Here is a 27,429-nt window from a genome sequence, read left to right as displayed (position 1 = left end):
CCGCCGCGAAGCCAGCATCCCCACCATGACGCTCGCATCACACCCGGGCGCCGACCGCCACCATCAGCACCGCCGGCGGCAGCTCCCTCCTTCTTTGCATCATCGCCGCCGCCGCAGCTGTCAGGACGGCGCGCGGGCAGTCTGCGCGCGGGCGGCGGCGGGCGCGGGGCGAGCCCCGGGGCGCCCGGACCGGGGCCGGGGCCGGGGCTGGCGGCGGGCGCGGCGAGGCGGGGGCCAGTCCAGACCGACGGCAGCGACGGGGCGGGCGGGCGGCGGCGGCGGCGGCTGGGGCTCGCTCAGTCCCCAGTTTCGTCCACCACGAGCAGCAGGTCGGAGCAGCCTCTCCGGGCGGATGTCCAGCCGCAGCCCTCCTCTCTCCAGCCCTTGGGGATCTTCCGCTGAGGCATTGAAGACAGGAGGAAGGGGTCCGTCATCGGCTCGCCGGGCTCCGCGCCACCTCTGCGATCTTGCGGAAAGACGAGCGGGTGGGTGGGCGTCTGGGAGGAGGGCGTGAGGGTGGCGGAGGGACACGGGGGTGGCCTCGGGGGCGGGGAAGGGAGGGAGGGGGAAGGAGCAGGAAGATGGCAGAGTTACCAAGTGGGCGCCTGAGTCATAGCCGTGGGCTGCGCGACCCTCCAGGAAGCCCGGAGCCGGGGCGAAATCGGGCAGCGCGGCGCGGCCGGCGCCCCCGGGGCTGGTGCGCGGCGGATTGGGGCGGCGGCGGCGGCTGCAAGGACATCACACCCGCTCGGATCCTGGGGGAGGGGGGAAGGGGGAGGGGGTGAGGACCCGGCTGGGATCCGTCACTCGGCCAGCCCGGGCCGAGGGGACCCGATGGGGGCAGGCAAATCCGGAGCTGGACCCAGATGCCCGGTACAAAGCGAGCCAGGGGGAGGGTCCATCGCGTGACAATTCCCTGCGGGGCTCAGTGTTCACTTTTCACGGGTTAGAGATTGCGGCGGATGTGTCTCCCACCCCTTACACTGCATCTGTCTGGAGGAAGCGGTTTGTCGCTCTCATCGGGGCTTGTGGGGGGGAGGCTCGCCGTGGACCGCGCTCCGGGGCTGGGAGGCGAGCCCGGGGCGCGCCGGAGGCAGAGGCGGCGGCAAAAGTTTCGCGGTTAATAGCCGGGCCTGATGCGGGGGTCGCCCCCACCGAAGTGCTTCTGCGAACACTCTCTCATCCTCGCCCAGATATGTAAAAGCCCCAGGGCAAACCCAGAACACCCCCGCCCCACCTCGACACGCGCCGACACGCGCGGGCGCAGCGCGTGGAACTCGGGAGGGGGCGGGGGGAGAGTTGCTGGGAAACGGCCCGGAAAAGCCCCGCTTGCACACGGCGAATGCACGGTCGCGGAGGCAGAGTGAACGGCCGGCCGCCCGCGGAGGCCCGGAGCGCGCGGGGGTGAGGGGGAGTCCCTCCCCGGCCGCTGCGGCGGCGCCTCCTCCCCGCCGGCCCCGTCCCGCCCTCCCCGGCCGCTGCGGACCGCCCGCGCCACCGCCGCCGCCGGCAGGACCTCGCCGCCACCCCGAAGCCCGCTACCCCCGGCCACCGCCTCGGGGGTCCTGGACCCCAGGGCTGCTCCCCCACCCCACTTCCCGAGCGCGGCCTGGGGCTCGGGTTGGGACGATGGCGGTGATTATTTGGGGGTAGGGAGGACTCAGGAGGCGGTCCGCGGAGAGGCGCGGTGCGGAGGCGCGGTGCGGCGACGCGGGGGACCACCTCCGAAGGCGGACGAGAGAGGACAGGGCCGTGAGAGGGGACGATAAGCGTTAGCGCCGGGCTGCGGCCGCCGCCGGGCTCCGGGCCTGGCCTCCCCCTCGCGGCACCTGCTGCTGCGGCGCGGGGCGGCCCACGTGGGGACGTGCGTACGGGTGGCGGTGCTGGCGCGCTGCGCGCCTTCCCCTGGCACCGCGGCCGCGAGGGTGGAGGGCTCCTGCCCGCCCCGTGACAAGAGGGACAGTAAGGCGACCCCCAAGGCCCGGGCGGGGGTATTCCCGAGTCCAAACACTACCTCCACATCTCCTTCCACTGAGCTTTTGGTTTCTGGATTCGAGGCAGCTGCAAGTCCTCGAGGTGGGTAAAAGTGACCAGGTAGAGGGTAGAGAGGTGTGTGTGTGTGTGTGTGTGTGTGTGTGTGTGTGTGTGTGTGTGTGTGTGTTTACATCCATTTAATGAACGGGGCTGTGGGGGGAGTAGAGGGGCCAGAGGAAACCAAGAGCCAGAGGAACAGACAGACTGTGCGCCCACAGAGCGCTGACTCCACCTGATGGGAGCCAGAGTGAGGAGCTGGGAGCGCAAGGAAATATCAAGGGATGGGTGGGTGGATGGAAAGCCAGGAGGAGCGCCCCCAGAAAACCGGTGTGTATCTGGCCAGGTTTGTACCTGTGAAAGGGTCAGGAGGAGAAATAAGCAGAAGGTCCCTTGGGAGTCGTAGGTCCCACACGTGATTCTTGTCCCAGCATGGGTGTTGGGAGTGGATGGGAGTGGAGTTGAGGAAGAAATGCCCCAATTGCAAAAAAGCAGGAGTGACCAGAGGGTGGTTAGCAGACCTTTAAAGTGGTTAGTAGACATGTGAATAGGTGACAAAGACACAGGTCCCCAAGGTGGGAGGGATGGTCATCAAAAGATGTTCAACCCCAGTGTTGATTGTGGAATGTTGAAACTTTTAAAACTGGATGGTAATTATGTTTTACATCCCAGAAAATATGTCTTCTTTAGGAAAATGATAAAACCATTCAACAGTAACAATGTTAAAAAAATATCTTAGTGAAATTACATTTCTCAGTTGCCATTTGAATATAAGAGAATACAAACTTGGACTTCGATAAATCCACCCACTCAAGTATGTGTAACCTGTTTCCTCGCCTTTGCCTAGGTCAGTTTCCCAGCACACAGATTGTGTTACTGGGCCAAGGAAGTGGCCATTCCTAAATTTTGCTACAAAAGTGGTTCTTGCAGGAAATACAGGAAGGAAATCCCAGAAGGAAAAAAGGGGAGGGTGATAAAAAACTTTTTATCCATTTCTCACTCCTCCACAATAACCTAGTGGTTCCATATGTCTGTGTTGGAAGTCAAATTTTCAGACATAGTGGCCTCTTTGATTTATGAACCCCAGAGCTCTCCTAGGCAGTGTCTGGGCCTGAGAGGTGACATTTCTGCTCAGACCTCAGTGCTGAGGGCAGAAACGTGCCTGTCCTGGACCAGGTCCTCTGCTCACTCACCCAGAGACTTGAGGCCGACGGATGATGTGGTTTTGCACTATTGCCCAATCTTCCTGGGCTGTGGCTGCAACTTTTCCTTGAAAATTCTATTCATTTTCCTACACAAGCGTGCAGAAATACTTTAAACTACCCACCACATTCTGCTGTCTTGGCCAACTGCCTTTTCACTTTTGAGTTTAGAACCACCACTTGCTGAGTAATGCTACCTCCCTAAAGGGAACCCACAAGATTTTTCTGTCTGAGAAAAGCCAACATATGGGAAAAGTTTAGCTTCTCCAAGGAAGGTTATGCATACATATGGTCAGGTTTCAAGACTTGATGGTTTTGAAAGGGGGTGGTTATAAACTGATAGCTTTGTAAACTCAATGTGCTATCCCAGAAGATGGTGCCTATCACAGCTTTTCAAAATTAGCACTGAAATAAATACTACTTTTAGAAAAAATGCAGACTGCATAATTCTGGAACCCAGTTAAGGTAACATTGGTTTCCTTACATTGTATCTTATAACGATAAATGTTAAGAAAGATTCCCCCAAACCCTTAAAAGAATTGGTGTAGGATGCTTGCTCTTCTGATTCAAAAGCAAGTAGTATTTGTCCAAGGCTCATAGCTCTGTATAAAACATTAGAAAGCTTCAGATCCTCTAGGACTCTTTCGTTAACTTATCTGCAGTATGGCATCCTCAAAGTTGTTTTTCTATGACCATAACGAATGATGTTATGATGTTATGTAGTGCTTCTGACACTCTATATTAACTAAACTTATTTTAAATAATTATTTTCATTTACTTGCATAGTTACATAAAGTTCTTTTTCCATTTTATTAACTCATCAATCTACACATCATGGTATTAATTCATCAAAAACAATTATTAATAAATGCTGCCAAATATCAAAACGTCTTTAAAAATTATCTCCAATTCTCTAACATGAAACGTGTACGAACATGGGAAGCCGCTTACCTTCAACAATCTGTAAATATATTGGGGCAGAGTAGAAAATCTTCATGATGCAGAAGATAGTTAAAATCATTGAAATCTTACATTTCAACCAGGCAGGATACCTTATGAACATGACAGAGAAATAAAACATGGAGTTTTTAGAAGTATGAATACATGGTATTGTTAGATATTGCAGGGATATTAGCCTCTTGTGGGCAAGAATTTTCAGAACACATTATTCCACCTGTTGTCATCATACTTACAGATGTGTGGTCATTGTCCACAATGTTTCATATCCCATGATGGTTGTGCTCCAGGAACAAAGTATGATTATCTCTGTTTGGGGAAATGAGGTAAGTAAAAATAACTCCATGATCGACCTGTCTATGGGAAAATTTAGAAAAGCTTTATCGTACTTGTGATTAATATTTAGTTGACAGTGGCTTATAAAGATAATATCAAGATTTTTAAAATAGTCACCACCCTAGGGCTTGAAGTATTAAAAAAAAAAAAAGTTACCAGCCTAATTAATAGCTAGTATTCTGTAAATCAGCATAGACAAAAGGAACATTTAGAAGATATATCCTGACATGGGAAGGTACACTGTTCTCCCTAAAGGATCTGCCTCTGTACTGACTTAGGCCACAGCAACCACTCATTGTGATTTTGGGGGAAAAACAATCACTAGTTGAAAAAGGAATCTAACCACATTTAGTAAGTATAAGTTAAACTGAAAAAACAAATGTATACATTTCATGACAATATGTCCTTTAAGAAATACAAAGTTTCACTTAAAGTTGCTAAACCACATATGTGACTATTGTTTGCAGCAGGTATCACATTTTATGCTTTATTATAAAGTTAACAGCATCATCCAAATTGTCTTCCTTTACATCGTTAGGGCATGTCATACTATGATTATTATTTATTGGGTGCTAAGTAGATGATTTAGAAAACAGCAAAAGCCAGGATGTGCTTATTGAAAATAAGGCTAAATGTTGAGCTAGGACAGGACTTATGTCTGACTCATGAAATAACTCTAAAGAGTGAACAAGCTGTGGTGTATGGAAATGAATGTTGAATGAAAATACCGTTTTTTTAAAAAAATACATATAATAGCAAATTCATGTATCTATTCTTTACTTGGCTGTCCATTATCTTTAATATTCAATATGTATCAAGAAACATCCTCAAAGATCTCAGTTTCTTTTGCAAGACAAGAAAAATGTAAAATGGCCCTTTCCCCCCACCCCCGTTTTAGCACCAAGGTGCAAAATAAATAAATAAATAAATAAAATAAGAAAGAAAAAAGGAAAGAAAATACAATTTCAGAAGGGAGTGATCCTGCAGCAAAATTTTTGCCAGGCTGCTACAGTTATGATGATTTTAAAACATCAAGGGAAAAATGCTATTGATGCTTTTGTAAATGTACCATTTTAAACAGTAGTCTGCAAATAGTTTTGTGATGGACATACATAGTTAATTTCTCAATATATGTAGCTTGGAAATAAAGGATTTGTTGTAGTTATGAGTGGCTCTGCACAGTGCACCCTCCTGTGGCAATTATAGTTCCTTCTAAAAGGAAGCTCTCCAACTGAGTAGAAGGAGAGAAGAGGTTGTTGGAAATGATATAAAGCATTAACCTTCTGAGGGGCATTCTGAAAGCTGTCTTAACACAGTCCTTTACCAAGGAAAGAGACAGGTAAGGAATGCGACGGACCCACAAGGACTGTTGGATATGCATAAGATACAAATTTGAATCTTCTATTAAAAAGATGTTTGTTTTCAGGTTTTTCTTAGAGACTGCAAGCTGGAAGGCATGTTTGGTTATTACAGGAACCCATCCCACAAGGTCAGGGTATGAGAACTGAGTAACATCAGAATTAGCATCTGAGGGCAACTAAGTTAAAATCATTTTAATTCATAATTTAAAAGCACAACAGAGTTCTCTTGCTCAAAGGTTGTAAGTTGCTGCTTTTGAGGTATGTATTTTACTAAGTCTAATTCTTAATAATCCTTGCTTCTCTGAAAAATCCTGATTGGACCACAATTAACTAACCTTCTCAATGTCAGCAGCCTTGTTAATTTAATCAAATGTTTGATCACATTCTCTTTGATCACTACAATGTCCACCACCCTCCACTGCTCTGAGACACGATGTAGGAAATATCCACACTTCTATACCATTGTCACCAGCAGTTTTACATCTCTGCCAATACTGTTATGACACCAGTTTTGACTATTGGGGACACACAGTAGAGTTAGAATTGTTAAGGCTTCCTTACCTCACTTCTATATGCATGTGAGTTGGCAATACTTGATCTTCTCCCATTTTATCATTTTAAGAATGAAGAAAATGAGGCCAAAGGAAGTGCAGTAATTTCCACAGTGTTACTTTATTTGTAACATAGTAACTGTTGGATTCCAGATCTTCCAACTCACAGCTGAAAACAAAAACAAACCTTGCTGTTCAACTTGAATGCATTTCCTTGAGCTCAAAGGAAAACCTAATGTTTTCTGCCATTGTTCCACTTACTCCTGGTTAGAGTGTGTATGCTTCTAGAACTGCCACTGTGAGCTTAGGGACGAGAAAGGCCTTGGTACTTAGAAGGTTTAAGTGGGTGATGGCGGCGATCATTGTGCTGTTGTTAAAGTCTTGCTAGAATAAATAAGTAACTGTATGCTCGTTCATATAGAAACACATGTACAACATAAGGAGAAAGCAGGTGAGTACACATCACATATAACCAAGATGAATAACATCACCTGTTGGAAGAAAGGACAATTCCTTAATAAGCTTTTAACATTGTTTCAATGGTATGTGTACAAGCTGAGAAGATCTGGAGTCAGGAATTTCTTGTGAGAATGCCAGCTCTGTCAGTTCGTAAACACATAAAAATTACTTAAACTATCTTAGCCTATTTCTCTCACCTGTAAGACGGAATAGTGATATACAGAGTTACTTAATGATGAAATGGATTTACATCTAAGTCACTGTGCACACTGGCAGGCATGTGTAAATAAATATTGCTACTTTTATTAACACAGTGATGAAACCTACCTATTTTCGTGTCTTGGGAGATGGAAGCAATTTCATAAAAACCTAAGTACCTGGCTACTATATATACCCAAATCTATTTCTGTATCTCTGTCTGTATTATATCTGCATTTATATCTCTAGCTCTATCAATCCCTAGAATATAGTTCTATCATTAAGACATATGTGGTTTTACTGTTTAATGTAACAATGCTGATTCACGGCTGAGCTGAGAAAAATTGTCCTATATCACGGCCATGCTCGTATCAAGACAAATACTGTAAGATGCTCTTCGAGAAATCAAACATACTAGTGTCCTGAGTTGAGAAAACTGGGGCTTGCAGCAAAGACCCAACAGGCTAGAGGTGAGAGGAGGGGTTGCTGAGGGAGAGTTTGTGTGTTTTGTTTTGTTTTATTATTTATTTACTTGAGAGAGAGAGAGAACCAGGGCAGGGGCAGAGGGAAAAAGAGGGAACCCCCAAGCAGACTCCCGGCTGAGCATGGAGCCGACAAGGGACTTGGTCCCAGGACCCTGGAATCATGACCTGAACTGAAATCAAGAGTGGGACGCTTAACTGACTGGGTGATGCAGACACACTTGAGAGTTTGGATTAATGCTGTAAATAGACCCTTGCATTGCTCTGGAAGCTTGTCAGTATCCTTTTAAAATGTTGTGGGTTTCCTGTAGATCTTATTAGAGGGGCTCCCCTCCATCAGATAAAAATTATACTCATTAGTCTCCTTGAGAGATCTCTCCCAGCTTTGGGCTAACCAGGAGGCACGTGGAACAATGCCTTCAAGGTCTTCCCTTGTCCTATTGGTCTAGTTGGGAGAAAGCACAAGACTCACATGAGACTCGACACATTTTATTCTCTTCGAATTATTAACCAAGGTTCTTACAACTTCAACCTTGTTTTGAACTTCTTCTCCAGCCCCCTTTTACTGGCTATGCCCCAGGCTGACTTTTTTCTAAGCCATTTCTTAAACTTGAGAGTATTTTGCTATCTGGAAAGACTGAGAATGACAAAAAGTCTTTTTTTTTTTTTTTTAACATAGCAAGTTCTGATTCCTTTTTTTTTCCTCTAAATTCTGCTCGAAAGATGAACAGTTCCATCTGTAGCTGTTCCCTCTCGACTTGTGTCTTACCGCACCCACCTCTAAGAAACCTGCTGGCATGTTCTCAGTAAGCTTCTTAGCTAAATCCATTCCATCACTAGGTATATTTTCTATTTTCTACATTAACGCAGGTGACAGTAGTGTTACACTTTCTATCACAACACAATAGCTGCCAACTTTTCTCCTGCCTCTGACAACAGTTTACACGTTGTCTTTACAGCTCCTACACACAGTTTCCTCGGGATCCCAAGGCCTCTGACTTCTAGAAGCTCAGTCCCAAAGACAGCACAATCTGTTTCAGCCTTTTCTCACAGCAGCACCTCCTCCCTTTGAAGTACTAATTCTGTGCTGTGTAACAAAGTGCCCCAAGGCTTCATTTGAAAACAAACTCTCAGGAAGAGTGTGGAAGGGTGGCTTGGTGCTGCCCCATGAAGTTGGTATCAGCCAAAGTAGCCAGAACTGAGGCTCAACTTCCAGAAAACGCCCTTATTTGCAGTTCCAATCCCTCGATGCTCCTCTCTCTCCCTCTCCTCAACGATGTGCCCTCCAGTGTTTCCACATGGCCGGGGCTCCTCATACTGTTTCTCTCTAACTACCTGCACGTCTCCCAGTGCTTTCTGACTCAACAGGGAATGCAAACTGCAGGCCTGGTGGATATGGATGCCTCGAGTGGCACATTAGCATTTCTGTCATCTTCTGTTGGTCAAAGGAATACAAAATACAGGGTCCACTCAGTTTCCAGATCGAGAATTAGGATCCACCTCACAGCAGGGGAATGACATGGTAGCATTGCAGAAGAACATGTGGCATTAGAGATATGATGACAACCATTTTTGGAAATACAATCTGCTGTACCTACCCCATTGCCATCCTCAGGCTAGAATGCATCTAGGTGAGCAATAAATATCCAGGGAGACCAGGAGTGTAGCTATAGCGGGGAGCCATTGAAATAGTGAAGCTACCAGCATCCTTTCACTTAATCTATATCCACTCCTTCTTGGATCAAACATTTACTGAAGGTGTTGGATGCCCGGGAACAAGAGTAGTACCTGGGGCAGTGTTATTATGAGGTGCACAGAGAATGGGGAAATCAAGATGAAAACACTAGTGCTTTCCTATCCTGAGACATACTCCAAACTGAGGTGGAGAAGAGCAAATTAGGGCTTGAATTGTTGCTTTTCCTTTACATAAGCCTCCTATCAAGGCAGCTGCTAGTCCCAAGAGAATAACAGATGACTTTGTACAAGCATTCTGAAAGGAGCACAAGGCATAATACCTATATAAGCATAAGAAAAAAATACTCACCATAAAAGAAGGCTATTGAAAACTTTAAGAAGTTACAAAGGTGTAGTAGAGGCTTGTCATCCATGGTTACAGTAATTCCTTCCTCTCTCTCTGCACAGTATTTTATAATATGATATTGATGCTTCCCCCATAAAGATGCTGGAGTTTGCTTCTCCATCACCTAATCCCAGTGATGTACTTTGGCCAATGAGACATTAGCACACCTGATAGAAGTAGAGACTTAGCAAGTGCTTATAAAATGGACTCAACTTGCTGCTCATGAGAAGTCTTCCATCATCACTGGCGAAAAATGACAGCCTCTTGAAGGATGATACTATCTGGAACATAGATGTGCCATCCCAGTGAAGGCTTCTAGAGCAACAAACTCCCAGACAAGTGCCATCACCGTCTGCAAGACATCTGCGTGAGATGATCTTAGACCATCCAACACCATCCAACACTAGTTGAGCCATTAATGACTACTACTGAATGAATGACTTCATATAAGACCAGCTATAAAGCCACCCAACTGAGAAGAGTACAAACTACTAACCACAAAATCATGAGTTAATAAACTGAGTTTTATTTTAAGCCACTAGGTTTTGAGTTGGTTTATTTTAGGAATAGGTCACTGATACAGAAGAAGACATTGGAAATTTGGGTCTATGAATGATCATTGCTGAAATGTTAAAAAACTTAATGAATGTATTGAAATGGTCAAAGTTGAATTTCTTTCCCAGAAGACATCAAGAAAATATTAATGGATATAAGGGATAGACATACCAGGTTATGCATACATCTCAGAATGAAAGAAAGGTTAAAAATGACAAAATATGAGAAATATTGTTAATAATAACATAATTAAAGAATTTTATCAGACATCAAGCCAAAAACACATATGACTACTGAGCAGCTTACTTTGGAGAAAAAGAAACAACTTGAATCCAATAATGACATTTAATAAAATCAAAAGCAGGAGAAAACTCTGAAAGATTATGAAGAAAGGAAGGAGAAAACAATAGCAAACAAAGCTCAACAGAAAAAAAACATAGAGCACCTCAGAAAAGAAGATTATATTCACAGCAATCTTCTGAAAAGTAGAATTATATTCACAGAGACCTTCTGGGCACAAAAAGTCAAGAGACCTGTATTGTCAGTGTTAGAGAAAGGTATTGCATATAAACCATTGCTTAAATTCAAGAGGGAAAAGAAAGATACTTTCAGCATATCTGATTTTAAAGAATGCTAGTTATAGCAGCAAGAATAATGACTTCAGGAGGATATATTGCAATATGGAAATAAAGGTGAGCAAAATCTTAGAAAAATTTATTGTTCTCTAAGTGAGCAATTGACATATATTGGGTATGGCGGGCAGGTGGCAAGAACAGAGGCTAAGTCTGTTCTAAGTTTCCTGTCTGGTTTGGATAAAAAAATATATATAGATATAGATATTGAATATCGCAATGGTAGGGAATACAAGCATAACTCTATATAAATAAATTAGAGGTTATCACTCTATGACTAGAACAATGTAAAATGTTCATGTCAATTAAGAAATATTCAACTCATTCAGGACACCTGTGTGGCTCAGTCTGTTAAGTGTTTGCCTTTATCAGGTCACGATCTCGGGGTTCTGGGGGATGGACCCCTGCATGGGGCTCCTTGTTCAGTGTGGAGTCGATTTCTCCTTTTCCCCCCAAGGCCCCCCCTCAGTGTTTGTGCTCTCTCTTTCTGACAAATAAGTAGGCAAAATCTTAAAAAAAAATAAAAAATCAACCCATCCAATGGAAGATGCAAGTAAAAACAATAAATTACTAAATAAATAAAGCAAAAGGGAAAAAAAGGAAAACTGTAATTATAACAGATCTACAAAAATTATTTAAATTATAATTTAATTTGCTATGAACATATAAGGATTAAATATGTCAATGCAGTGAGTCTTTCTGATTCAATATCAAACTATATCAACTAAAATGAAATCCATCACTAAGATATCTGTAAGGGAAATATTTAACATAGTTTACAGACTTAGAATAAATGATTAGTAAAAGGAATCCCAGGCAAATATGTATCTCTGGAAGACAATTTTAATATTAACCAAATAGAATCAAAGCAAAATAAACATCATGAAGGAAAAAATGTTATCATATATTTGTAGAAAAAAAGAATATGGCAAACTGAAAGAATGTTCCTGAACATATATGCAGCTAAAATTTAGCCTCAGATAAACATTTTTCTAAAAAAGAATAAAAGAAAAAATAGTGAGAAAATTATTTTAAATAATAACTAGTTTAAAATTCTTAATGCAATCATCTCAGAAACTGATTAAATATACCCAAAGTTAGCAAAGATTGAGAACACATGGACATAAGGTCATATGCAGAAATTTAAATCCAAAAAAAAAAAACATATTTTAAACTTCTAGAAAACATTTATTAAAAATAAATACAACCGATGCAAAAAAACAAAATTGGCCAATGAAAAGAATAAGCATACGGTCCTCGTGGGCCTTACCCTGTCCATTCACATTGGCTTACTCTTCCAAGGTAGAGGGTTTTCTACATGCTCTCTCTGGGGGACCTCCTCCTGAGTAGCTCTCAGCAGGGAAAAGTACAAAGTACAAGCAGTTTTCAAACAATGACTGCTAGGAGCTGGTGTCCCTCACCCACCCTGTGGTGCCATCTCCAAGTACATGTTTGACCCTGATCCAGATTTCAAAGCAGGATTAAGGAGTTGCCCAAACCAGTGGCTTGTTGGATAACACACACTTACAAGGCTGATTCCCTTCCTAGCCTCAGTGTCCAATATCCTGGTAATACTTCCTAGAAGAACCTCTAAAATAACCATTCAATATACAGATTCTTATCCCAGAGGTTGTTTTTGGTTTGTGTGTTTGTGTTTGTTTGGTTTGGTTTTGGTTTTCTGCCAGGGAAAGACAAAGAAGACAATTGGTTTGGTACCCAAAGCGTTCCTAGAAGGCAGATCCTGAGGATGGGATTCTGGCCTTGAATCATTCACTGGCCGTAGAGTAACAGATACCCCGTTGATGGGGATTAATTGGAATCTTGATGCCCCCAGCACACTAGATAACATCACAATTGCTAAGACTTTTTTGTCTAAGGAAAGTTGACCCAGAAAACAGAACAGGGAGCCCTGGCATTTCCCCATCACGACTCTGTCTATACTAAAGTCAGGCTGTGATGGGAAGGAAGTGGGACCCTGAGACCTGTGAGTCGGTGGTCGCCATGACTGAGAATTTTGACTATTCAGATACCCCTAATTCTTCTGGGCCAGCCTAAGTGTCTGATCTCCACCTTCTGGAGCAGCCTCCTTTTATCTCAAAACTGTGGAATTCCCTCCCCCCAGACAAATGCCGTGAGGTTGATAATCACTTTCTCAAGGTCTGACCTCATCTCCCCTCATTGACTCCAGGCTAATTACTAGGTTAAGGTCTCAGGGTGGGCTTAACTGGGGAAGTCCTATCTATTCTGAGACAAAAGAGATCATCAGCAGAATCTGGGACTGGATCTTGAAGGTGCTCCGTACCCTTGAAAACAGCATATCCAGATGATTCATTGTAAGCCATTATTCTGGGAAGGCTTCAAGGAAACATTCCAGTAGTTTATTATCAGTACCTGCTTCAGGTGTCCTTGTCAAATCATTAAGTTTTGAGTCATGGGGTATCCAAATTGTCTTATTGATATTTATATTATATTTATCTCCAGCCTGGCAGCTTTTCATTAATTCCCAGTTCTTGCTACTAATTCTGTTCCTCACAAAGCAGTAATAGGATTTTCCCAATTGGGACATGCTGGTCCTTGAACCTCGTCATTGGTCTAGAATCAATGGGAGGAAGGGAATTTTAAATCATAAGCGGTCATGTTATCCTCAGTATGGAAAATAACTATTTCCCTGTATTTGAGCAAATATTAGAGTTTGAGGGTTAGACTGAGTTCAGAAAGAAGAAAATAGAGCTAGTCATATTTTTGTTCACTGAGTACATAGTCTCCTAGATTTACACCCGGCTGTCTCCCTTTGCTCCGGAAAACAAATTTATTTCCAAATTTGACTGAAGCATTCCTCATGACATGCATATAGCTACCAAGGAGATGAGATTCCACCTGAAATCTTACACCCAATACAAAAATTTTTCTCGAAACTAAAAAAGGGGAAAATATCTGTAATGAGGGAAGAGCGGTTGAAGCCTACATCACTTACCAAGGAAGAGTCGTGAGAATTCAAGGGAATGGTCGAATTCATGCCAAATACATGATTGGTGCCAGTTTGTGGCCATGGCAATTAATCTTTTTGTTTGTTTTTGGAATTTCTCCCAACTTTTTTCTTTTCTTTTCTTTTCTTTCTTTTTTTTTTTTTTCAAATGAAAAAGTCCTCAATGGAGGAGCAAAGCTCTTATATAAAGTCTCTTCTCTTCATGTTTTTATTTTCCTTTGCAAGAAGTTTCTGCATTGAATACACAGTAGATTTGCAAGGCAGTGAGAGAAGAGGGTCAGATTGATTCATGGAGAGCTGGGTGCTATGCTAGAGTAAACTTCTTACACAGCCAAAGGGTCTGTTTTGCAAAGCCTAGGCCAACTGAATTAGACAGCGATACCAAGAGTATTGCAGTACCCTTGAAAAGACTGAAAGAGTTATAATTTTGACCCTCCAAAATAGGAAAAAAGCATTCAGTAAATGAAAAGAGATTGGACAAACAAGTAGGGAAATGGATGATGATGATAGATGGGTGACAGACAGATGATTGATAGAGAGATGATAGATAGAAAACAAATATTCATGTCTGAATGTAATACCTTCTTTTTATCTATTGAGAATTTACTTGCAAGCCCCATACTATCCATCTTTTTGAAATGAAGGATTTGCCTTGCCTTAGACAATCTATATATTAATTTAAAGATGGAACACATTGTTCTTGTTTCCCTTAGCAATAAGGATTTTTTATGATTTATTCTTAGTATATACCTTTGACTCATATTCTTTTATTTTAGGCACACAACTCAAGATTCGTAGCTACATACATATGGATAGGGGTGCTTGAAAAGAAAATCTGCTCTTCTGGAATACTGAATGCAAAATAAAAGCCCATCACTGAAAGCAGAATTTGGAGACTAGAAATGAAAGATGGAACACGGGTTTCAAAGGGATTATTAAAATCTAACAATTAAAGGCTTTGCTTAAACAATATGAAATACAAAAATACATTGCTCCACTCCTGCCTCTAGGGTTACAGGATGATTTAAGGTCAGCCAACTAATGCAGAAAATTCTATGGCCAGAGTGACTGCTCAGGAATGAACATTCGATCAAGACAATGAGATATAATGACACTATTTCTGTTAAATACTCAGGGAGAATCCATTGGTCCACATGTCCAGATGAATGTTTACCTTAGGGCTTTACGGATATGGTTACGTTGTCTGTTGGATATTATTGAGCCTACTCAGGAATGATAATTTTTTTAAGATTTTATTTATTTATTTGACAGAGATCATAAGTAGGCAGAGAGAGAGAGGAGGAAGCAGGTTCCCCACTGAGCAGAGAGCCTGATGTGGGGTTTGATCCCAGGACCCTGAGATCATGACCTGAGCCGAAGGCAGAGGCTTTAACCCACTGAGCCACCCAGGCCCCCCAGGAATGATAATTTTATACCGATATACAATCTGTCTGTATCATGCAGGGTAATAAAGATGCACTAGCGAAGACGGCGTAGGACGGCTTCAGGGTGGAACAGCTGCCAGAGAGGAAGACGTGAGCCTGGGAGTAAAGAGGAAGCTCAGAAAAGAAGCCAAGAGCCAAAACAAAACAAAACAAAACAACAACAACAACAACAAAACAAACAAAAAACCAACCAGAAATAAATGATTCCACATAATTTGAGCTTCTGGCTTAAATTATGTCTAAAGTACTACTCCTGGGTCTTTGGGTTTTATGAGTCAATAAGTCTAGTTTGGCAAAAATCAGTCTACATTGGTTTATAGTCATTTGCACAGGAAAGGAGTCCAAATTGATACACTGCAGTTTAAAGCAATTTTGTCTGATGAAATCCTGCTCTGGTCAAGCTGGACAGCGGGGATGATGGCAGAGAGCTGAGGCTTTCGAGGTGATGTCCTACCAGGAGTCAAAGCAGCCAGTGGACGCTACAGGTCTTCAGCCGGCTGTCAGATTGGGTGGGATATGTGCTCAAAACAAACCCAGTTTTTCCGGGTTAGAATTGATTCAAGTGACTTTTTTTTTTTTTTTTTTAATTGTGGTAGAAACACATAACGTGAAATCTACTCGCTAACAAAATTTTAAGTGAAGGGCACAATACTGTTATTTATACGCATATTGTTGTGGGCAAATCTCAAGAACTTTCTTGTCTTGCATGACTGATGCCGGATGCCTGAGAACAGCTCCTCTCCATCTCCCCTTTCCCAGCCCCTGACCTCCGCAATTATCCTTTCTGCTTCTGAGACAGTGACTATTTTAGGAATCTCATGTCGATGAAATTATACAGTATTTGTCGCACTCAGGTTCATTTCATTTCACAAAATGTCCTCAAAATTCATTGTGTTAGCACATATAGCAAGGTATACTTTTTTTTTTTTTAAGGCTGACTAATATTCCCGAGTGTATATACATTGAATTTTCTTTATCTAGTTTTCCACTGATGGACATTTAGGTGGTTTTCACTACTTAGTTACTGTGAATGATGTTGCAATGAACATGGAAATGCAAACATTTCTTCAAGATCTTGATCTCAGTGCTTTTGGATAAATATCCAGAAATTAGATGGCTGGATCATATAGTAGCTCAATCTTTTTATTTTTCCTCCATCCTGCTTTCCATAAGGGCAGCACCGTTTCCTATTCCCACTAACAATGTAAAAAAGGTTCAGTTTCTCCCCATCCCTACAACGCTTTTTATTTTCTATTTTTTCCTTGTTCGTTTGTTTGATAGTGTCTGTTTGATATTTATATGTTTTCTACGGAGAAATGTCTGTTCAACTTTTTTTTACCATCTTACTCAGGTTATTTGACTGTAGGTTTGTTGTTGTTGATTTTTTGTCCATTTGCTGTTGAGTGTAGGAGTTCTTTCTGTATTTTGAATATTAACCCCTTATCTGATATGTTTGCAAATATTTTCTATTTCATAAGTTTGCTTTTTGACTCTGTTGACTGCTGTACAGAAGCTTTCTAGTTTGATGTAGGTTCACTTTTCTATTTTTGCTTTTGCTGTCTTTTCTGTCACACAGAAACAATTAAATATGGCAATTAAGAAAACAGTATGCCTTTTCCTTCAATACTATGTATTTGCTTATTTGCATTTAACTAAATAATAATGATTATTTACTCATTATTGAGAGCCAGACATTCTAAGCAACTTACATATGGTAACTCTTATAAAAAGGATAACCTTATAAGGTATGTCCATTTTATTCCTTTTGTTCCAGATAGAAAAACTAGGGCACAATGAGATTGAATTACAAAAGATTTTATTTATTTATTTATTTGATAGAGAGAGAGAGGGAGAGAGAGTGGGGAGGAAGGGCAGAGGGAAAGAAAGAGAAGCAGGTTCCCACTGAGCAGGGAGCTGGATGCAGAACTTGATCCTAGGACCCAAAGATCATGACCCCAGCACAAGCAGATGCTTGACCTACTGAGCCATGCAGGCGCCCTGAGATTGAATTATATATCAAGAAGTGAATTCAAGCCTAGGCAGTTTTCCTGCAGAATCCATACATTTCAACATTAGTTCATGTTGTCTCTCCACTATATTATAACTTGTTCAATTGAATAAATATTAATGTGTAAGTGAATGAATGGTAAATTAATGAACAGAATATTGACGTGATAAGAAATTAGTAGAATTGCCATTTAGAAATATTTTAGGAGGAAGACCTAAGTTTGAAAAATTGAATTAACAAAAATATTCTGTACATGAGAAAGAATTTCTATTATTTGTTTATTTTGAGATAAAACATAAGGTGCTTGGGCATCCTAGTCTTGGTTTTGGCTCAGGTCATGAGCTCAGGGTTCTGGGATGAGTCCCACAGTGGGCTCCCTGCTGAGCAAGGATCCTGCTTCTCCTTCTCCCTCCGCTGTTCTCCCTTCCTTGTGCTCGCTCGCTCTCTCTTTCCCTCTGTCATATAAATAAATAAAATCTTTAAAAACTAAATAAAAAGGAGATAGAATATCATCTCTGTGTCTTAGTTGGCTATTGATAAATACTTTGTTTTATAGGACCCAATATTAAGAAATAAGATAATATAATCTATTAGTTTTTAAACTATTATATCAGCCTAGAAGAAAACTCATAGCTAGTGTAAACATTCACATATGAATCTTTGCTAGGATATTTCCTGGGGTTGTATACAGAGATGATCGCATAGCCACTTTGACCACGAGGGGTCAAGCTTAAGACTAACGTCAATTTATTGAAGATGGTAGTTTGAAAAGATTGAAAGAGGCTATTTGATGATATCACTTGGGTGTTGAAATCACCTCCAGAGATTCCAGTAGGAAATAATTGATACCATTATTGTTGTTTTATTTAAAAAAAATGCATAAGAATTTTCTCTAAAGCACACTGAAATTTAGATTTTTTATTCCAAAGCTTTTAAAATTGTGTTTAGTTGTGTTTCTATTAAAATTCAACATCTGTGATGAAAAACCATTTCTAGAATATTGGTCCTGTTAGAAGCACCCCATGACACTTGCAGAAAAAAAGGATTAGGTGTCAGAGAAACAAAGAACTGAATGCATAACTTTCAGTTAAAACACAAGGTGTCACATCACGCTTCTTCCATCCCCTTTTGCTAAGTCAGTTTCAAGGTTTATCAAATAGCAAAGATATCACTGTGCATAAAGTTGTTGCCACAAGTGTATGGTAGAGACTTGGTGGGAGAGGACCAGGTGCCCGGAGATGTGGAGCAGGTGGAGAAGTGGCAGGGGGGAGGTGGCGGGGGACCCAGCAGGCAGGACTAAGACAGGCTGAGGTATTCACAGATGCACGCTCACCAGAAACAGGTGGGGTGGCGGCAAGCTGCAAGACACTCCCTCTCTCTCTCCTTTCTTTTGTATCCACTCACAAGCTGTAGGCGTCTTTTCCTGACATAATGCATTTCTAGTTTCTCATTCAAGGTTGCTGGTTTTGTTCATCTGAAGATACATTATTTAAGTTGTAGAAAGATGAACAGATAAACTACTTGTGATCTTTTTTGTTTTCTTTTTCTGTCACTGTTACCTAAAGACAAGTTCTAGTGTCTGGTGAGAAGGTGAATGATAAGACTGGAAATGCCATTTTGTGTTCTAGAGGAGAACCACATGGACCGCATGAATATAATGGCTCATACCTTCACTTGCCCATCCACTTTCATATGCCCAGTGGTTCATCTATTACATCGAAACTTGGGCTGTACAAACTTGGGACCAGTGATAACACCACCCCATAGTAAGAAGTTGGCATTAGTGGAATGCATAAAGAAAAATGGCCATTTTTGTTTCCAAATTAGTTCTTGGCTGCATTTTGTTCAGACAAAGCACATCTAAGGAAAAACAAAAAGTTACAAATTATTGAAAACTTGAAATAACACTGGATAATTCTTACCTTGAAAGAGTCTATGGTTCTGGAGTTGACATTAGACCAACAGAGATAACTTGGGCTTCTCTTTACAAAGTCAATTTTTCCCAAATAACATGAACATGGACAGAAATAACATAATTGGGAAAGACTTTTTAAAGGATTTTATTTGTTTATTTGAGAGAGAGACAGAGAGAGCATAAGTCTGGGGGCGGGGGTCTGTGCTCAATCCCAGGACCCCTGGGATCCTGAGCCAAAGGCAGATGCTTAGCCGACGGAGCCACCCAGGGGCCCCTTGTAAAAAACTTTCAATGAAAAACAACTACCTCCTCCTCCTTCCCTCTTTATTTCCCTCCAAGGCAATAGGTTTTACATCTTGAAGCTTTATATTTGGGTGCTAACAACCATATCTCTGAAGTTACTAGACCACCGTATCCTGAATTCTCGTCAGCTGAGACACGACCTATTTATTTCTTGTAATGACAGCTAATGATTTATCTATTGTTCATGGCACACTACCTCCCCTGCTTCATGCTGTCATGAGATTTTAGTATATTTACTTAAATAAAAAATGAATATTCAGCGTGTATAAAAACATGATCATGTAAATAGTGTTCACTCCAAAGTCAAAAGGTGGAATGCAATTATATTTCTTTCACTTAGAAATTTTGTCTTTCACTGGAGTTTCAGACTTTTTTTGCTACTATAGTGTGCTCTTCATAATAAAATCATTTTTTAAAAGGTTTAGCCTAGCCAGTGTTCTAGGAGAATTACCTTTTTTTAAATTTTTTTTTTCTTGGTAATCTCTAACCTGAATGTTCTCTTCCAGCCCCAAACGGATCTAGTAGCCCTCTGGGTTATAAACCTGGGAATATTCATTCATTCCTTTGTTTTTAATGCACTGTTTTATCATTCTTCAGTACAGTGTTCTCTGTTGCTCTGTCAGCACCCATGAAATCTCTCAGGAGATCTCCTTTGCATCCACCTTATCCCACCCTCAGATAATGTGATTTCAGTGAGAGAGACCTTCTTCACAGGAGGTGGATTCTCAGTAGTTTAAGCCACGCACTCTAACTAATTCTTCTTGTTCCAGCTTTGATGGAATAACCACTTTGAGCCAAGAAGAGTGATTGGGACTGATACCATTCTTTGTTTATTTTTTTGTGAGAAAAAAGGTTCTCTTTCCTTGAAGAACAGCGGTCTGAGAGGGTGTGTCCAAATCCTTTGCATCCACCTGCCATGGCCATCAAAGGATGAGAGAATTGAGTCAAGGTGAAGGTCATCAGTTGCGGATAGCATTGCTGGGGACTAACACCAACCCTGCCCTCAAACCATCATGCAAATGAGTAAAAGACACCCACCTCCTTATTGTCCTTGCCGGTCTTCTATGCTTCCGCTAGTTTTTATTGGTTTTCTGGTATTCAAAGTGGACATGACATAGATGATACATCAGATCTAATAATTTTTTTTGGTTTCATATTCAGTATGGCTGAAATGTGCTGTCATACAATTTCCTGCGAGAAGCTTACAAGAGGAAGAAATTGTTCTGAGCTCTTCCATGACTGAAAAGTCTTTTTTTTTTTTTTTTTGACTTTCATTTGATTGATAGCTTTGTGAGGTATAACATTTTAGATTGAAAATATTTTTTTCACATTGGTATTTTGAAAGCATTTAGAGTCTGGTACTGAGAATAAGAGGTAAAAGGAAAAAAAATTCCGAAACTCTTTCCTGTGTAATTTAACTGCATTTTTATTTCTGGGAGTATTCAGCATATTCTCATTATTCTGATTATCTTAAATGTTACGAGATGTCACCTTGGTATACTTAGTCAGTTTTGTTTTTATTCATCTTGGGAGGAGCCTCAATATGTACTTCAACCTGGAGGCTTTCTCAAGTATTTGTCCATACTTTGTCTTATTTTTTAAAAATAATGTGATGAAAAGATAGTAGGAAATTTGGATACATTTCTAAGACTTGTCTATTGTCAGATTTGCTTAAGAGTGATTGGAAGTAATTATGCTGAGAGAGAACCCAATTCTAGACCATGGAATTGCCTTTCTATTAGGAAAGTTTAATTTTCCCAGGGATGAAAGCTTGGATCTCCTGCCTGGGGCATGGGAGGGAGGACAGATGCCAGACATGCAAAATTCTGTGCATGAAGGCAGGGTATGACAGTCTACAAATGTATATAAAGATTTTCAGTTTATTCTCCTCTTTTCAGCCTAGATGAATGTCTACCCTCCTTTGTCTCTTGCATCTCCAGCACTAAGTGAAGTTGAAATGTCAGATTTCCATCACAGAGAGTGGCTAAGGGAAATGGGCATGCTAGGGTGGGTATACTGTGTAAGACCTGAAGAGGATTACTATCCACAATCAGGTCCAAAGGACCTACCATTAACCACCATCAGGAAGAATGAGCTGATGACAAAGGCACCAGCATCTCCAAATGTTTAATGGTGGCCCTCCTCCTCACCAGGGTATATGGCAAGGGAGGTCATTACAGAATTAGGCACACTGATAGCCATGGGGAAACTAATTGGACAGAGCATCCTCATTATCGTGTTGGAATGCATGCAGGAAAGAAGGCTAATCCAGTGAAAGTTATGGAGATAATTAATTGAACACGGGGACCCTAAGAACAACATAGATGTGAGGTCAGCAAAGTTTGAACTACCAGTATAAATCAAGGACATATGCCCAGGATGCTGAACCCCTCCTCCCCACAAATGTCAAAATCTTTTGTTCCATTTCTGGACCTGTGCCAGCTTTCCATACTGGAACCCACCTGCTGAAGAGGAGGCCATGTTCCCAGAAGGAAGGACTCAACAATGCCACCATAGTCCTTGGCATCACTACCTCTGTCCTTCCACCAAGGACCCTCTAGTCATGTCCTTGGATGTATGTGTACTGAGAATACTTGTTTCCAAGGGCTGCTGTAATTAGGCAGCTCACATACAGTAAATGTCTTTTTTCACAGTTCTGGAAACTGTAAATTTGAGACCGTGGTGTCAGTGGGGTTGGGTCCTTGTGAGGCCAGGAGGGAGAGTCTGCTCCTGGCCTTTTCCTGAGCTGCTAGTACCTTGCTCGAAATTTCTCTTGCTCTCTGGGTTGTAGAAACATCACCCTAAGCTCTTCCTTCATGTTCATGTGAAGTTCATTCTGTGTTTGTGTCTGTGTCCAAATCTTGTTCTGTAGGGACACCAGTCAGATTAGGGCCCACTCGTTCCAGGATAACCTGATCTTAACAGTTGCATCTGCAGGGGCACCTGGGTGGCTCAGTGGGTTAAAGCCTCTGCTTTCGGCTCAGGTCATGGTCTCAGGGTCCTGGAATCGAGCCCCGCATCGGGCTTTCTGCTCAGCAGGGAGCCTGCTTCCTCCTCTCTCTCTCTGCCTGCCTCTCTGCCTACTTGTGATCTCTTTCTGTCAAATAAATAAATAAAATCTTTAAAAAACAAAAACAAAAACAAAAAAACCGCAATTGCATCTGCAATGGCTTATTTCCAAAAAAGGTCACACTCGAGGTACTAGAAGTTAGTATTTCAACCTATCAGTACTAGGGAGACACAGTTCAACCCATAATATGGAGGAAAGGGTATGTCCAGCCATTCTGAGCACTGCTGGACACAAAGTCTAGGTTGGCTTTACTACGTAAAGACCCCATGTATAATCATGATCCCTGTTAGAATGGGAGCACATGGGAGCCAGGTCACATATGTCATTATTGTGGGAGGGCCCAGCAGAAGCCTGTGGAACTGCACCTGCACATCCTCCAAGGTAGTGAATTGTTGGAGGGGAGGTAAGCACAACAGAAACCAGAGCCACCTTTAAGCATATTAATCAGGGATAACCAAGCTACAGCCTGTAGGCCAAATTCAGGCTGCAAACTACCATTGCACGGTTCATAAACTAAAAATGGTTTTTATGGTTTCAAAAGATCCTAAAACCAAACAAGAAGAAGAAATGTCACTGAGATCAGAGGTGCTTCAAAAAGCCTAAAATATTTAGTATCTGATCCTCTACAGAAACACTCTGCTTTCCTGATTGAAATGATTCAGAGCCCCAATATATTACTGCTGACCACTCTGGTCCCTACAGCAAAAGGGCAGGTTCCAGAAGATGCTGCCGCCCTACTACAGTCGTGACCGCCGTCATCAGGGTCTCAGCTACAGGCCATGTGTCAAATAGATAATTTTCTGTCCCATCGGAAGAGAGGACGCTGCGGGCAGACAAGACCCGGAGGTCCGCTGCTTCGGGGGCCCCTCCCCGGCTGCCCCCATCATGCCCTGCGGCCCGTAAAGTCTGCAGGTAAACTCCTGCTGGCGCGTCACGCTCCAGAATGCCCTGGGGGTGGGCTGAGGCTTTAGGCTTTCCCTTCTAACCTGTCTTGCTTTGGATTATAGCAGTTGGTATGAGCTTATTAGGAAGGCTTGTAATGTATTAATGCAGTTGAAGAAGCAAGAGAAATAAATCAAAATGTGACCAAACAAATAAATATCTTGGCCAGTTAAGTCAAAGGAGTGAACATCCCTCAGGTTGCAGATGTCCCTCTGCTGTCCTCCCTTTGACTGAGGTCAGGACGTGGGCTTTGCTGAGCTGCCTTCTCTCTGCTTGTAAAACACCCACATTTGCCAGATTGCTTCTGGCTAAGATCAAGCCCTCTCTCCAAGCCCCCAAATCTAAAATACACGCTTCTGTTTTTCTCACTACAGTCTGAACGACATCTAAAGAAACTCTTTACCCCCAAATGACGATTTTCTGAGCATGGAAGTTTTCCTAATGCAAATTTAGAAATCTCAATCTATGACTGTGACTAGAAATGGGGACTGTCCCAGCTGATCTCAGACATTCTATTCCCAAATGTTTTGTCTCAGACGTGATTTGCGTGAAAAGAAGTGGGTCTTCTACCCCGCATGCTGTTCTTAGTAGCTGTTCACGTATGGGAAAAGGTTGCCGTCACCTTAAAGAGAAGTACAGATGACAGACCTTGATCGTATAGTTTTCCTGAGGGCTGAACCTTTTCTTCCCCTTTCTTTTTAAAGACGGGGCTAGGATCTTGTCCTATTGTTAGTGAATGCTAGTAGAAATTATTATTATTATTATTATTATTGAGCTGAAGAAAATAAAATGTATAAGTCGAATGACTTACATGCCAGTTTGTTGTTGTTGATTTTCAAGTCTGTGCCCTGAACACAGTCAGGTAATGTGGGTACAGACACAGAACATTCTTGTGGTCTGAACCCCAGCCCCTTTGCACCCGCAGGCTGGAGTCCTGGGAAAGTACTCCTGACAAACACTGCACACGACTGGGGGCTTTTTCCCTTTGTTGTGTCAGCGGGAGGAGAGCTTAATTTGGAATGAAGAACATTTTATCCCATGGATATCCATTACTTTTTTAATGTTCTCTTTATTTTGACCAAATCCAAACCTCTTTGATTAGGATAAGGTACACAGGCCTATCTACTTCATATTATATAGTTCTAATTAAATGCAGTTAATTGAAAAACCTAACGAAGTTTTTATTTGGCAGATTTTATGACTAGAGCGTTTTAATTAAGTAGAATTTCCAAGGGATATTGATAATAGTATTTGGTTTTAAATTGAGAACAAAATCCCCTTCCTTGAGGAAAATGAAAGGAGTGAATAGAAACCATATTTATTGATTTCCTTAATGAAAAGTCATGCTGAATCCGTTCATAGCGCTTCCCAGTGCAACAGCTGACGGTGTGTTTAAGCCATTAAGCAGGGAGGTGATCTGGGCAAACACAGGTGCTCACCTTGTTCTAAAGCTGCACCTGCAAAACGGAAACCGAAGGGTTCAAGAAAGATAATGCTCAGCAATCGCCGTTTAGGCAAAGGGGTTTCTTTACCTTTGTTGGCTATTTCACCCTTGCTCCTCTCCAGGAAGCAGTCCGGAAAATAAACAGAGAGAAGCTCAAGATGCTCAAATCATGCTTCTGAAAAGCTCACACTTCTCTCCGCACCGGAAGCTTTGATCACTGCCCTGACTCCTGTCTTGCTTATCTCCGCATTTCTCCAGGGAGAGGCCAAACATCGTTCTCTGCCAGCTTTGTCCTCACAGGGGGCAAAGAAAGGCCTGCAGAGAGAAGGGACGAGATCATGAGAAACAGCATTTGATGACGGGGAGAGAGTGGAGGACAGTGCACGGACTTCAGATGTGCAAGTCGGGGAGAGAGGACCTCCGCGCCAGAAGGTTCTGTCAAGTGTTTACTGTTTCCAAGTCACAGTGGGTCTGGACTGATATAAGAAATAGCAAATTATGTTCTAACTTTTAAGCATTGATTTGGAAAGACAAATGAGTGCCTTAGAGTCCCATGACTAAAAATGAAATTGCATAATGATAGTGATATAACAATATCAAGTAAGCTAAAAATCATTTTTATGTCTCTCCCCTTCCTTTAGCTTGTTTTGATGAGAATCCCAAACATAGTAAACATTCATATTCAGTATCAAAAATTCCTGCTCATAGTTCACGTTTGATATAGTGGGGTCTGACAATAAAATAAAAGCTGTATTTAAAAGGTAGCTTGTTGAAGGAATGCTATGCCATGAGTGTATTATAAAGTTATCCTTCAGCATATTACAAAGAATAAAAGGCTTTTTGAGTTTCTTGCCACAACCATGAAAACAGTAGAGTCTTAAAAACAATAGCAAATGTGAGGGAGACAAACCATAAGAGACTCTTAATCTCACAAAACAAATTGAGGGTGGCCGGTGGGAGGGAGGTAGGCAGAGGGTGGTTGGTTATGGACACTGGGGAGGGCATGTGCTATGGCGAGTGCTGTGAAATGTGTAAGCCTGCCGATTCACAGACCTGTACCCCTGGAGCAAATAATACATTATATGCTAATTTAAAAAATCATTTTAAAGCTTAAAAAAATAGCAAACATCAGAACATAAAGCAAATCTATCCTTTACTCTTTATCTCTAAACATAATAGACACTTTATAACTCTCTAGGCATTTGTCAAAAACCCTACTATGTAAATATTGATAATTACATTCAATAACTTCCTTGAATTTATGGCATTAAATCACATAACACATGGGACAGTGACGTGCATTCATGAAGATCATAATGTAAATTTTGACAGGAACCAACATTATTGAAATGGATCTAGTTATTTAATATTTTTAAATGTATCAAGTATATGTAAGAGTAGCTTCCCTTAAGAGAAATTCAGTTCTAAATATGTTTCTTCTGTCTATTAATAAGACATTCGGTAGCCTACCAGGCAAGATTCTAATTAAATTACTTATGTCTACAGAAGGTTGAACTTCTAAAAGAATAGAGTGTCAATGAAAACATTCAGAATTCAGTTACCATAGACCGTATTTCATCTAATTTAATAAAATGAAGCATAGAGTATTCAGGTAATTTTTATAACATTGGCCTGTAAAAGAGGAAAAACTAACTTTTTGTAAAAGACAGAATAGAAAACATCTATTTGGCTCTAATGTGAGTTCATGAGACTGTAAGTTTTGTAAATTCTTTGTCTCATGAGAGACGCTCGCTCACAGATGGAATGTTCTTCACCCCACAGAAGGACACCTGGGATAGAGAATGATATTTGAAGTCCTGGTCCAGAGAAAATTGAGCGTCATTAAACTGTTAATGTCGAAGGAAGGTGGACATCTCTCCACCCAGACTTCCTATGCCATCTTTACTTTAGATTCAAGTGTATGAATTCCGATGTTATGATTTTTATGTTTAAGTGCGCAAATGCAATCCAATCTACTCAATATATTCTGCGCAAGTGATGGAAAATAAAAAGCATTTAGTTTTATGCACTTTTATGGATCAAAGATTACACTAATAAAATGAAGAAGCAGTATTAAAAATTGCTTCTGAGATTCAGAATAGAGTGTTGTTTTAATTTAATTTAATTTAATTTTTTTTAAGATTTTATTTATTTATTTGTCAGAGAGAGACAGAGCAAGCATAAGCAGGGGGAGCAGCCGGGGGAGGGAGAAGCAGGCTCCCCACTGGGCCAGGAGCCCGATGCTGATGCCGGGCTTGACTCCAGGACCCAGGCTCATGACCTGAGCTGAAGGCAGAGGCTTAACCCACTGAGCCACCCGGGTTTCCCAAAGTGTTGCTTTAATTAAAACAATTAGATATACTAATGGATTGCTCCTCCCTACTATGCACTTACTAAGAGGTCTTTGGCCATGAGAAAGTCATTTTAAAAAATGTTTCATATTTTAACTAATAAACCTAGAGGATAAGCTTC

General features: G+C 41.8%; 1 protein-coding gene across 3 annotated transcripts; it reads left to right on the top strand.

Moving 5' to 3' along the window:
* Nucleotides 1-25: 25 nt before the first annotated feature.
* On the top strand, nucleotides 26-22,759 carry LOC309848072 (uncharacterized protein; the record flags this gene model as incomplete). 3 transcript variants are annotated; one of them, XM_082699072.1, is made up of 2 exons in its annotated part: nucleotides 26-485; nucleotides 20,272-22,759. In XM_082699072.1, the coding sequence occupies 2 exons, from the start codon at nucleotides 26-28 to the stop codon at nucleotides 20,283-20,285; spliced, it is 474 nt and encodes a 157-aa protein (XP_082555198.1). The 3 variants fall into 3 exon arrangements, with proteins under 3 accessions (XP_082555198.1, XP_082555197.1, XP_082555196.1); XM_082699071.1 differs by lacking the exon at nucleotides 20,272-22,759 and adding an exon at nucleotides 9,720-9,796; XM_082699070.1 differs by lacking the exon at nucleotides 20,272-22,759 and adding an exon at nucleotides 8,537-8,649.
* Nucleotides 22,760-27,429: the final 4,670 nt, after the last annotated feature.

This window comes from Mustela nivalis (assembly GCF_964662115.1).
Source record: "Mustela nivalis genome assembly, chromosome: 14".
In the NCBI taxonomy this organism is placed as follows: domain Eukaryota; kingdom Metazoa; phylum Chordata; class Mammalia; order Carnivora; family Mustelidae; genus Mustela; species Mustela nivalis.
Note: the sequence above shows the minus strand (reverse complement) of the source record. Positions and strands in the feature narration are given on the sequence as shown.